This window comes from Colletotrichum higginsianum, chromosome 1 (genome assembly GCF_001672515.1).
Source record: "Colletotrichum higginsianum IMI 349063 chromosome 1, whole genome shotgun sequence".
Lineage (NCBI taxonomy): Eukaryota > Fungi > Ascomycota > Sordariomycetes > Glomerellales > Glomerellaceae > Colletotrichum > Colletotrichum higginsianum.
In genome coordinates, this window is record NC_030954.1 from 728,284 (window position 1) to 741,247 (window position 12,964).

At 58.8% G+C, this 12,964-nt stretch overlaps 5 protein-coding genes across 5 annotated transcripts; 4 read left to right on the forward strand and 1 right to left on the reverse strand.

Annotated features, from left to right (window-relative positions):
- Positions 1-193: 193 nt before the first annotated feature.
- On the forward strand, positions 194-864 carry CH63R_00223 (EC90 protein; the record flags this gene model as incomplete). The annotated part of the gene is made up of 2 exons (XM_018295198.1): positions 194-253; positions 412-864. The coding sequence occupies 2 exons, from the start codon at positions 194-196 to the stop codon at positions 862-864; spliced, it is 513 nt and encodes a 170-aa protein (XP_018163560.1).
- An 867-nt stretch (positions 865-1,731) lies between these two features.
- CH63R_00224 (Phytanoyl-dioxygenase) lies at positions 1,732-3,466 on the forward strand (the record flags this gene model as incomplete). The annotated part of the gene is made up of 5 exons (XM_018295199.1): positions 1,732-1,863; positions 1,968-2,389; positions 2,416-2,662; positions 2,755-2,949; positions 3,038-3,466. The coding sequence occupies 5 exons, from the start codon at positions 1,732-1,734 to the stop codon at positions 3,464-3,466; spliced, it is 1,425 nt and encodes a 474-aa protein (XP_018163561.1).
- Positions 3,467-4,074: 608 nt separating this feature from the next.
- CH63R_00225 (Hexose transporter protein) lies at positions 4,075-6,009 on the reverse strand (the record flags this gene model as incomplete). The annotated part of the gene is made up of 5 exons (XM_018295200.1): positions 4,075-4,240; positions 4,302-4,721; positions 4,798-4,832; positions 4,899-5,638; positions 5,784-6,009. The coding sequence occupies 5 exons, from the start codon at positions 6,007-6,009 to the stop codon at positions 4,075-4,077; spliced, it is 1,587 nt and encodes a 528-aa protein (XP_018163562.1).
- A 2,676-nt stretch (positions 6,010-8,685) lies between these two features.
- On the forward strand, positions 8,686-10,034 carry CH63R_00226 (C6 zinc finger domain containing protein; the record flags this gene model as incomplete). The annotated part of the gene is made up of 2 exons (XM_018295201.1): positions 8,686-9,143; positions 9,263-10,034. The coding sequence occupies 2 exons, from the start codon at positions 8,686-8,688 to the stop codon at positions 10,032-10,034; spliced, it is 1,230 nt and encodes a 409-aa protein (XP_018163563.1).
- A 1,033-nt stretch (positions 10,035-11,067) lies between these two features.
- CH63R_00227 (Glycoside hydrolase) lies at positions 11,068-12,786 on the forward strand (the record flags this gene model as incomplete). Its single annotated transcript, XM_018295202.1, has 1 exon — positions 11,068-12,786. The coding sequence occupies one exon, from the start codon at positions 11,068-11,070 to the stop codon at positions 12,784-12,786; it is 1,719 nt and encodes a 572-aa protein (XP_018163564.1).
- Positions 12,787-12,964: the final 178 nt, after the last annotated feature.

Genomic DNA, 12,964 nt, shown 5'->3' on the forward strand with positions numbered 1-12,964 from the left:
TCAGGGACCGACGAGATTTTGTATAAGTAGATGAGTGGTCGTTGCGTTGGTGGTGTCTAAGGTCTTTTGGATCATCAACAAACATCCAGTTTCTCGATCCGTCTTTCGCTACAATCCACAATCGTTTTACCTATCAACTCTTAATTCTTTACCCAACCTTTAATCTTTTTTGATTCCATCCAAATCAGTCAATATGCAGATCTCCGAACTCTTCTCCATCCTGGCTGTCGTCGGCGTTGCCGCCGCCCTCCCTGTAAGCTCTCATCTGATCTCCATGGCTTCACAATCGACCGGGCCAGTCAAACTCTGGACGGGCACATCAGACACACACACACACACACACACATAAACAAACACAAACAAACACAAGGAAACGCGTATCAGCAGCTCTTGGACTGACAACCTCTATAGCAGGCTACCCCGACCACGCCCACTCCCACCAGCGCGTCGGCCGCGGCCACAATTTCGGCCACCTCCTCGCCGACCTGCTCCCCCGGCCCGGTCATTGACTACACCGTCGTCTCGGGCGACACCCTGACCATCATCTCGCAGAGATTCAGCTCCGGCATCTGCAACATCGCCGACGCGAGCGGCATCACCAACCCCAACTTCCTCTCGCTCGGCCAGGTCCTCCAGGTCCCTACCTACGTCTGCACCCCGGACAACACCTCGTGCCTGGCCAAGGAGGGCAGCGATACCTGCGTCGAGGGCGGCCCGGCCACCCACACCATCGTCGCCGGCGACACCTTCTTCCTCGTCGCCCAGAGCCTCGGCCTCGACGTCAACGCCCTCCTCGCTGCCAACGAGGGCGTGGACCCTCTCCTGCTCCAGATCGGCGATGTCATCAACATCCCCGTCTGTTAAAGAGTTTCGCGTTGGTTACAGGGTGGAATGGTATAGCCGTCACGTTGAGATCGGCAAATATGTGGTAGCTTCAATGCGTCCAGATTGGATATGAGGCGGGGGATGCTAGTCAGATATAGGCGGCAGATAACTGCAATTGGAATTAAAGCGGATGAAACCAAACCCTGGCTGGCTCTATGCCGAACTCCTTTCTTCTGAATTTGGGTAGTATCTTGGCGACAACCTAAATCAACTTGATAAAATCCCGCAAACCGTAAGACGGCGTTCGCGTCCATCGATCAGTCGGGAATCTCATACTACAAGCCTAGGCTTGCCGGTTTCTCCTCGATGTTTTTCAAGTCCTCAATCCAATAGACGACGACTTAATTTCAATGGTGCAAGCCAAGTCGGGCGTTGCCTTGCCCCCCCCCTTGACAACCTTGCAACTTTTGCTGATACAGGGTGCAAACAAAGTTGTGGCGGTGAAGGGTAGCTTCGCTGAAGATGGGACGGTAGGTCCAATGAGCGCAAGTGTAGTTACATAGTGCAGCATGCCGGGCTCGATGAGTGGAATATTCGCAAACTCACTTGGAAGCTTGTTGGCTTCAAATCGGTCTCGGTATCGGACTCGGTCCGCTTGTGAATATTGTTGGAGGAGAGGTCGAGCAAACGCCCAATGCCGCGCCTCGAAGCTGGCAAAGAGCCATACGTTTTATCCATACCAGCAGCAAGTGTGTATATAGCTGTGAGAACGCTCTTGCAGTTAGCTTGATTGCTATTGATTCTTCCTTGTCGATTAGAGCAAACTCCACACCACCAACAAAACAACTCCCACGGACCACTTTACCGCCTATCGAAGAGGGTTGACGTAGTGATACTTCCTTTATCATGTCTATGCCGCCTCCATCCCGGTCCCTCGGCTCGGGCCTCGACTTTAGCCACATCAAGTACGGCGATAAGGCCAAGCGTTTCGCGGCACAAAGTACGCTGGCCAGAGAGATCCTCATCCAGAAGTTGCAGGTAATCATGGCGTTCCGATCCTTGGGTTATCGGATCTTACGTATACGAACTGCGGGAGTCCTCATTATAGTATTGATGTTGTAGCTGACATGTAGGTATGGTAGGCATTCCAAGAGATCAAGGCACTTATCAAGATTACATTCTCCGAAAGGGACCGTTCGAGTGCTGCCATCTGGATAGACGCCCGATCCAGCCCGGTGAAGCTCCTCGATTCCGCGCCCGCAGACAACGCCGAGCCTTCCTTCGAGCTCTCGTGGCCCCCAGAGAAGTTCGAAGACTTGAGGGATGGCCGGGAGGATCCCCAGACTGCCGTGATGATGTCGGCGGGCTCGGGGGGAAGCAAGGGAAACTTGCCCTTGGCGATCCGCTTCGCCGATCTCATTACTCCCGACCCGACCGAGCCGCCCCAGACCGCAGACCAACTCGACCTGAACGAGCTTCCCAAGCCGACGGAGGACATTGACCAGGTCAAGCGAGACCTCAGAAAATGGGGCTATGGGTTGGTCACAGGCGCTCCGTGCTGCGCGTACGCGAGACTGACAGACGACGCAGGTTGCTCAAGAACGCCCTGACCACCGAGCAGGTTGCCATTCTTAAGAAGGGAGCCCAGGAGCAGGCGGCCGGAGAGCGCAAGGCCGGCGTGGCTACCTTTGACGGCGGGCCGAAGAAGCCCAACCAGCGGATCTGGAACCTGTTCAACAAGGGAGAGGAGTTCCTCGACCTCCTGAACCATCCCCTGATCGACGAGGTTGTCCCGTGGTACCTGGGTTGCGACAACCCTCTGTTGTGGTCATACTCTGTGAGTCCATCCGAAGGCGGCGAATGACTTCACACCCCCCGTTCCATGGGGCTGCGAAGAGGAAACACGAAGACTGACTTTTGATGCCGCAGGTCAACATTGCCCGTCCTGGGGGCTTGCCGCAGGTTCTTCACTGGGATCAGGGCATCATGGGCCACGGCCGGGCGAAGGCCGTTGCTCTCAACATCTCGTGGCTCCTGTGCGACTTCCACGAGAAGAACGGAGGAACGCGCATCTTCCCCGGGTCTCACGACAAGAACGTCCGGCCGCGGAATGTGTTCTCAAGCGTTTGTGCCACCACCACCACCACCACCACCACCACCATCACCATTCCCAACCCCTGTCTCCCACATGGCTAACCCATCATCTCTCTAGGACGGCTCCATCGGCTGCGAGGCACCTGCAGGCACTGCCCTGATCTTCGAAGGCCGAATCTGGCACGGCACCGGCACCAACACCGAGACGTCAGGCGAGCGGCCGTGCGTGCTGAGCCTCTTCACCCATCCCGCCGTGAGGCCTAAGGAGAACGCGCTGCTGGGCCTGAGCTGGGAGGTTGAGGACCAGCTCCCGGAGCGGCAGAAGTCCCTCGCCGCGCTGCGGACGGGGCAGGCCGGCGTCGGCGGGGCCCTGGGGGAGGCGCGCGAGGGCATCATCATCCGGCGGCCGAGGGGGGACGAGCATAGGCCGGTCGGCAAGGTGAGGGCGCCGCATGACGACGCCGAGGTGGAGCGGCTGCTGTTGAACGGCGACCACGCCAACAATGAGCAGTCGAATGTGCGGGAGGCCGGAGGGCTGGACAAGTGAGGCGGGATACGGTGGGAATTGGAATGATTGGACGTGAGGGCTAATTAGACTGAGGTTGTTAAGACCACTGTTTAGAAATGAGAAATGCATGTATCACCATTTGGCTGGTGTGATCTATGCTGGTAGATATCATGAGCTACTAGGTGCTCGATGGGCGTTGAATGCCGTAATCGATACTGCCTGACGGCTGCTCATGAAACACATCTTGAAGAAAACTTCTCTGCTTCAAGTAACGTGTCTCGCATTTTTTACCGTGGATGAAATATGAGAGCAATGCCCAGAAACACAATGTCGAGTAACATCACCTAACTACAGTCTAGACAATAGTGTTACTCAGACCACGGACTTCATACAGCTCTTGGTAAGCACTATCAACAAGAGTGCGGCGGTTTTGGTTTGAACAAATCACGCAACTTTGACCTACACCATTCACATTCACTACCGCTGGGCAAGACTAACACACGTCCAACATGGAGTCTCTATAGTATGTAAACTTAATGGTATCTAATTTTATGACTTGATCAAAAGGGTCTTGTCAACTAAACTGCCACTCCTCTCTCTCGCCTATCCTTGTACATTCCCAACTGAGAGTTCTCACGTCGTCTTGTTTATGCCACCTCTCTCTTCTCAACCTCGTCGACCTTGGCCTGGGCATGCACTCTGGCAACCCCGGCAGCCGAGTCTTTGCCGTCAAAGAGCATGGAGATCTCCTCCAACGTCGGGCCCTTGGTCTCGACAAAGAAGAAGTAGATGACCAGACATTCGATTACCAGACTGGAGTCACGGACTCGTTAGCACACATGCCTTGAAAAATACGCACACACCGTGTACTCACATTGCAATGTAGACAAAGTAGAACTTCCACTCCAACTGCTCAAGACCGAGGGGGTTGACCCATTGGTTGAAGACGCCGCTGAGGGCAGTGAAGCAGAAGCACAGGTTGAGACCCTTGGCGCGGATGTTGTAGGGCAGAATCTCGACGGTGTACGACACGGTGAGTCCCGGCCAGGCGGCGCCGGCGACGCCGTAGAAGACGAAGATCATGGCCACGACGGCGATACCCGCGGACGCCGATTCGGTCTGGGCGTAGACTGCGCTGCAGGCCGTCCAGACGGAGAAGGAGATGAGCATGCCCACGCCGGCGAACAGGAAAAGGACGCGGCGCCCGACGCGGTCGACGAAGAAGGCTGCCGTGAGGGAGACCAGCCAAGACCAGATGGTAAGGCCGCCGTTGATGTACGCTTGAGTGATGGAACTGTGAGAAGCACCTGTTAGACTCATATTTGCAGAAGTGAAAGGGTTAGATAGGTCATGCGGGAGGCGGGACCTACTCCTTGATTCCGATGGTGCCGAGGATGACGGAAAGCTGTACAGGTTTAGCTTCGAGTCAGTCAACAACCCCCTAGAAACACAACACAGCCCATGGACTTACATAGTACGACACGAGGCCGTTGCCACTGCATTGTGAGAAGATGGCCGTGGCAATGATCAGGCCGCAGCGCTTGCGGTTGCCGGGAGTACGGACCAGCTCCATCCAGCCGCTCTGGGACGAAGCCTCCTTCTCCAGCCTCAGCGTGGTGGAGATCTCGGCCAGCTCCCAGTTGGCGAACTCGTCGTTCTCGTTGTTGTTCCCGTGGTACTTGATGAGGACGCGCTTGGCCTCGGCCTCCTTGCCCTTGCTGATCAGCCACCTCGGGCTCTCCGGCAGGAACCAGATGGACAGCAGCTGGATGCCGGGCATCATGCACTGCAGGCCCGTGGGCAGCGTCCATTGGATGTTGCCGGACTGGTTGGTGAGCGTGCCGAAGCAGGTCCAGGCCGAGATGATGCTGCCGAGGTACCACAGGGTGTTGTAGAGGGTGGTGACTTTACCCCGGTGCTGCGGGTGCGCGACTTCGGTGATGAGGAGGGGGCAGGTGGCGTTGGAGATGTTGGAGCCGGCGCCCATGATGAAGCGGCCGACGAGGTACATGGCGTCTCGCCTGGCGCCCGCCCCGACGGGGAAGGATTGGAGCAGGGCGCCGAAGATGACGATGATGCAGCCGATGGCGGTGCCCCATTTCCGGCCGAGGCCGTCGGCGACGTAGGGCGCGAAGAGGAGGACGAACAGGCCGCCGAAGCCGGGCATGGCGCCGAAGATGCCTAACCTTGAGCCGGAAGGATGGTCGAAATCTAATTCGAATGAAGGAGAAGGTTTTCCGATTAGCACGATGGACAGGGTAGACTTGATCTAGTAAACTCGGCCGAAACCCCCCCTCACCCCCCTCTTCCCCCTGATACCATCTAGACAATGGAGTTAGTTGCTTGGTTGACTTACAGCTCTGCCATGATTGCATCGTCTGGAGCCCGTTCAACAAGCTGGCATCGTATCCGAGGGTAGTCGAGCCCAGGAAGAGGAAGACCATGTTGAAGTAGAGTTTCCTGAGTTGCGTCTGCTTGTACCATGGTACTGTCGTTGCCTCTGGCGGCTGCAGGTAGACGTCGTTCATGTTGGCAACGTCAACGTGGTCAACGCCGTGGCTTTCTTTCTGCTTGAGATCCATGGTTGCTGTTGCCTAAGAGTTCTGGGGATATTCTGAGAGGATGGAAATGGGACCGCGACTGAAGGATGGAGATGGGAGGGGGGAGGGGGATTGTACGAATGTCGCTACCAGGGGCGCCGGGCTGCTCGTCCCCCTTGGGTATCCAGAATCGAGGCCGATGAGCGTACTTATAACAAATCGTAAATGGTTTCCCTGGGCATGACATGCCGACAACATTGCTCAACGCCGCACCTGAAGAAGCAACCCTTGTCCCCCTTTTTTCCTCTTTTTTCTTCTTTCCCCTTTTCGACTATAGCCCACCCGCCCGAGGCGGATGACCGAGGTGTTGCACCCGATGGCCGGCTCGAAGCGGCCGAGCAAACAAACAGGCCACTCGGTTCGATCGAGAGAGAGAGAGAGAGAGTGGGCGTGTGAACTGATTCGCTTCGCCTTCCGATGAGGCGTGCGTCACTGAGAGAGCGGGTTCCGGGTTACCGTTACCTAGATAGCAAGAGAGAAGCAGCCCAAGGCTTGATCGTCATTGGAGCGACTAGTTCCCCTCCCCGTGGGGGTGGAACACGGGACACGGGAGTCTGAAGAAGAGACTGGACGAAGAGAGAGAGAGAGAGAGAGGGAACGGGAGGACGAGATGCAAAATTGGCTTCTCCACAGTGGCCTTGCGGGGAAAGCTGGCCCCAGTGGCGTGGCGCGGTGTGTGTATTGTGTATTGTGTATTGTCGTGTATCTTCACCGGCTTGAACCCAGCATTCCGGAACATGGAGGAAATGGATAGTCTGGGGGAGAGAATACAACCCAACCAGCAGCCAAGCAGTCGACTGGGACCATACAGCAGCAGCAGCAGAAGCGGCAGCAGAAGAGCCACAAACAGGGAACGATAGAGTTCTCGGACAGTCTGAAGCTATTCCCTTCAGAGTCTGGGCCCCCCGCTGACTCGATCCGTAACCCCCCGGTGCGGGGCTTGACCCTGTCCCCAAAAACCAAAATGCGAGAGTGTAGCTAGTTGGAGGAGGAGGAGGAGGATGGATGGGGATGGGGAACTCGGAGTAAGTCCGACGTTTCTGCGACGAAGAGAGTTCAAATAAGCATTTCCCGACAATTCTCCTCGGACCAACATCAACTTCGTCTCTCTCCCTCCCCCCCTCTCTATTCTATCCCATTCGTGCTGTCTACCCCTCCCTCTTCCTCCGACTAACCGTCACTTATGCATCCCGCATTGGATCCTGGCCAGAACAAACTGCGGGAATATCACCGGGATAATCGAGACCCATGTGGCCACGTTTTGACGTGATCCATCATTCTCCGCAAAAACACCGCCGAACCAGCCTACTAGCCTACCAGCCTACCATAGCAGAAGCGTGAGCTTCAGCCGCCCAGCCGCCTCAACAGGAGAGGCCCGTCCCCACCGCAGCTACAGGCAGGGTTGCGCCGCATTACCCAATTCAGATTCCGGAGTTGTCGTTTGTATTCGTGCCTGTCTCGTGGGTTTATCCGGGGAACCGACTGGTAGTAGCACCGCTTACGGCAGACAGACTGGCAGTTGTCTGAAAATTCGATCCGAACTAATCTAGTCACGTCAGTTGTGAGTGCGTGTGTGTGTGTGTGTGTGTGTGTGTTTGTGGTTTTCTCTCGGCCATGGAGATCGACCGAGCCATAACATTACCGCCACCTCCTCCGCCATTACCACCACACCCACCACCACCAGACGGGAACCGGGTTGATTCCCCGGCGCTTTCTACATCTCCCGTCTCACCGGCCAGCGGTCGGCCGAGGGCCAGGATCACCAGGAACCAGAACGCCTGCGATGCATGTCGGGCCCGCAAAGTCAGGGTGAGCAGAGCCCGCCTTGTCTGTCAGAAAGTCACAAGAACCTCCCACACCATACGTGATGAACGACTGGACTTCATTCGTAACAACCTAATGGAAGGGGGGGTTTACTTGTATCATCATCTTGGCCACCGTCATGTGACCTCCCATCGGACTCTACACTCTACACTCTACACGCACTCTAAACACACTATACACTCTGCGCTCTACACACGCAAGTTCAACGCCCTGTGCTAGACTAACCCAACCTGCAGTGTCTGTACGGAGCGGGAGAAGGCCGATGCCAAGGATGTACATTCCTCGAAATCCATTGCACGCATGACCGGCCACGCCGGCGGAGAGGACCGCCTAACAAGTTCCGTCCAAGCCCCCGGCCCTGCATCACGGCGATGCCGTCCACCCGCATGAGAGAGACTAACCTGATGTGACAGACACGCACAGCAGCAACGCGAGCAGCAGCTCCAACAGAGACGGCAAGCGGCGGCGGCGGCGGCGGCAGCGGGACCGATCACCGCGGACCAGAACCAGAGCCTGAGCCAGGGGCTGAACCAGAACTACAGCCCGCCTGCTTCGGCATCAGACATCACCTCGCCGGACCAGGGGCTCGCCTACCAGAACTCGCCCGGTTCCTCGTCCACTCAAACCCAGATACCTCGATCACTTCCTCGTTCTCATTCTCAATCTCAGTCTCAGTCTCAGTCTCAGTCTCAAGTCATAACCACAACTACCGCCACCACCGCCATCCACTCGGCGGCTGACCTCCGCGCCATCATCGGCGCGCCGAGCCCCGACACGGGGCAGCACCATGGCAATCGGCTCGCCTCCTTCGCTCCCGACGACCTCGTGCGCCGCATGCTGGACGACTGGTTCGAAAAGGTCCACGCCCTCGCGCCCGTCCTGCACCGGCGGCGGTTCATGCACCGGCTGACGACGGGCGAGGCCAACTCGGACCGCACCTTTTGCGCGCTGGTCGTCAGCGTCTGCGCCGCGACGGTGGCGACGCTGCGCCGGACCGACTACGGCCCCGTCACCGTCGAGGGGTGCCTGGACTTCATCGAGGAGCACCACCTGCTCGACCACGGGCTGAGGAAGCCGTGCTACTCGCTGGACTGGTGCATCGCCATGTACAACATCGGCACGTCGGCCAGCTCGATGAACGAGAACGGGCTCGGGGACATGGGCTCGTTCCACGGCATGTCTGAGGCGGCCGCCGGCGCGAGGTACCTGGCCTACTACCGCATGGCGGACCTGGATATGTCGGAGCAGCAGCTGTTGAAGCGTCTGTTTTGGCTGATCTTTGCGGCGTACTGGTACGTAAACTGCAGTCTCTCCAGCCCCCCCTCCCCCCTTTGTGCTATGTCCGAGTCTATAAAAGAGGCCAGTCTTGTTTTGTTGACGTGTTCCCCCTTCCCTTTTATCACCTGAACAGTAGTGCGGATATTTTCGGCAGGCTGTCCGTCAGCATCGTCTCTCACCAGGAGAACCGGGCCCATCTACGCCCGTTGCCGCTGACCGACTCCCAGCTGGACACGGGGCCGCAGCTCTCGGCGGCGGAACTGCCCCCGTGGCACGGCGACACGACGTCGTACGTGCCCGGGCTCAACCAGCTCAGCGACCTCTTCCTGACGTGGCACGAGGCGCAGACGGCGCCCGTCAGCCTCTACGGCGGGCAGGAGGGGGCGCTCAAGCACTTCCTGGGGCGCATCCAGGCCATCATCGACAACTTCCCACCGGAGCTGCGGTGGCGGGGCGGGCTCTCGCGGCCGGCGCACGTGACGGAGGGCCACGACACGCAGATCGCCAACCTCTTCGTGACGAGCCTCAACATCCGGTCGAACCTGCTGCAGAAGTTCGGGTCGGGGGCCGAGACGCGGGCGGCGGAGCACCAGCGCATCGTGGACGACCTGCTCGAGATCCTGTACCACATGCCGCAGCACGTGCTGGAGCAGAACGGCAACAGCCTGATCCCGAAGCTGAGGGACTGCGGGGCGGCCTACATGGAGCAGATGAACATGAGAGAGGATGGTAGTGGTGTTGGTGGTGTTGGCGGTGATGGAAGTGGTGGCGGCGGCGGCGGCGGCGAGGCGCTGGTGAGCGAGAGCGCGAGGCTCAAGCTGGAGAAGCTACTGAGGAAGCTGGACGATATCGACTGCTGGCCGGGACTCCCCGGGATCGAAAGTCCGCAGAGCAACAGGCAGTGAGGAGAGGAGAGGGGTGTCAAAAGCAATGGGAAAAAAATAAGGGCAGGCTAAATCAGGTTACAACTAACTGTGTCGTGTGTTTTGCGTGAACCGATGCCAACCATACCATCATACCATCCACGATATCCCCGTCACATGAGGTGACAACCCTACATAGCAACCCTAGATAGGTACAGTGAGGTGAAGGAACATACAGGTACACTAGAAGAGTTCATCCCGAGCGCGACGCTGGACTCCGCACATCCACCCGATGTTGTCGTGTGGGTTGCGGGGGACTTACTTTTCTAGTGAGAATTAAATCTGGAGACGGGGTAGGTTATGGGTTGTGGGTTGTGGGTTGTGGGTTATGGGTTACGAGGAGAGACAACACACAGATGCGAAGTATATCCGGCAAAGAGTCGCATCAAACCCCTGGGAACTCGGAACAAAGAGCCCTTGGCTCCCCTTGGTTACGTTATACGTCATTCCGGGCTTTACTCCGAGCATGTTTCTTACTTACGGATCTGCTCCGAAACGTGTTTCTTACTTGCGAGATACTCCGATTCACGTTTTGACTAAAAACTTGCCAATAAGCCTCCAACGAACCTCATCTTGCGAGGAAAAGCCGACGGCGGTCCTCGGATCTTCTCCGCCCACCAGGTGAGGTGATCTGCAAACACCCACACCCCATCTCCCCAACTCAAGCCGCAACGGTGGGCATCCCTGTCCTCACAAACGCGGCGAAGCGAAGCGAGCGAATGGCGGCTTTTGGTCGTCGTCGGATGTCTATAGGCGGAGCTCACGTCGATGACGACCCTTCCCCCCAAGAGCGGTCCGATGACAGACAATAAGGCTGCTCGGGAGAATGATTGCTCGACGCCATCTGAACTTATTTCAACCCGACGACAAGCGACGATGGTTTGAGATTGACAGTCTCTAAGCCCTTTCAACCTATTCCCGACTCTCTTCCTCTCTTTCTCTCTCTCTTCACTTCCCCCAAGTCCCCCCTTTGTCACGCACACACGGACATACACACACACACAACACACACATCATGACAGCCTTCGAACAACCCCCCGCATCGCAGCTCCCGCACCTCCGCCGCAGCAATGGCAACACACAGCTCATCGTCAAGGGCAAGCCCTTCCTGATGCTGTCGGGCGAGCTGCACAACTCGTCCCTCTCGTCGGCCCGCTTCATGTCCGAGGTCTGGCCCGCCATGAAGGCCAACCACGTCAACACGCTGCTGGGTGCCGTGACGTGGGAGGACATCGAGCCCGTCGAGGGCCAGTTCAACTTCGCGGAGCTCGACGCCGTGCTGGCCGGCGCGAGAGAGCACGGCATGCACCTCGTGCTGCTCTGGTTCGGCACCTACAAGAACGGCATCTCGACGTACGCGCCGCACTGGGTCAAGCGCGACACGAAGCGCTTCCCGCGCGTCCAGTGCCTCGAGGCCGGCGGCGTCAAGCGCACCATCGAGATGGTCACCCCGCTCAGCGAGGAAGGGTGCGCGGCCGACTCGCGGGCCTTTGCCGCGCTGTGCAGGCACCTCGCGCAGGTCGACGCCGAGCACAACACGGTGCTCATGATCCAGGTCGAGAACGAGACGGGCCTGCTGGGCGACTCGCGCGACCGCTCCCACCGCGCCAACAAGGCCTTCGCCGAGCCCGTCCCCGAGGCCCTCCTGCGCCACCTGAGCGAGAGGTCGGCCGACCTGCACCCCAAGTTCAAGGCGCGCTTCGCCGACCCGCCGCCGCCGGCGTCGGGCGCCGCGCACTACTCGTGGGAGGACCTCTTCGGCGCCGGCGCCTCGGCCGACGAGGCCTTCATGGCGTATCACATCTCGTCGTACGTCGGCCGCGTCGCCGCCGCGGGGAAGAAGGAGTACGACATCCCGCTGTACACCAACACGTGGCTCAACTTTGACGACCCGTCCGACCTCGACCTCCGCGGCGTGCCCATCGTCGTCGGCGGCGGCGCCGAGCCCGGCGTCTACCCCTCGGGCGGGCCCTGCCCGCACGTGCTGGACATCTGGCGCTACAACACCATCTTCACACCGCACAAGTCGCTCGACTTTTTGGCGCCCGACCTGTACTTCCACAACTACGAGGCCGTGTGCCGCGACTACACGGCGCAGGGGAACCCGCTCTTCATCCCGGAGCAGCGGCGCGACGAGAACGGCGCGCGGCGGGTGTGGCTCTCGTACGGCACGTACGGCGCGCTGGGCGCGAGCCCGTTCGGCATCGACACGGGCGCCGAGGTCGTCGGCCGCGAGTTCAAGCTGCTGTCGCAGGTGGCGCCGTACCTGCTCGCGGCGCGGCCCGAGGACCGCATGGGCTTCTTCTTCGACGAGGAGGTCGACACGGCCGGCAAGGGCGAGAGGTGGACGCGGGTCTTTGGCGACATGGAGGTCATCGTCGAGCGCGCCTTCGTCTTCGGCAAGCCGGGCCCGGGCGGCGGGCTCGTCATCCACCTCGGCGGCACCAAGTTCCTCGCCGTCGGGCGCGGGTTCAACGTCCGCTTCCGCAGCGTGCGCAAGGAGGCGACGTTCACGGGCATCCTGGCGGCGGCGGAGAAGGAGGTGGGCGAGGACGGCGCGCTGCGGACGCTGAGGGTGTTCAACGGCGACGAGACGCGCAGCGGCGAGTTCCTCATCATGCCCAACGACGACCCGGACTACGGCGGGTTCCCCATCGCCGTGACGGTGCCGGCGCGGACGTGCATCGCCGAGATCGAGGCCTACTGGGTCGCCGAGGATGAGGCGGACCGATGAGGGTAGGATGGTGGCGGTGGTGGTGATGGTGGTGGTGTGTGTGGCAGGGGTTAAATATCAGGGCCAGCAGCTCGAGAAAACAGGTGGTGGCGGTTATAGCTAGAGATATTACCGCCGATACATGGAGAACTGTACAAGAATACGAATGACTTAACGACAAGGTTGGCCCTCCCTATTA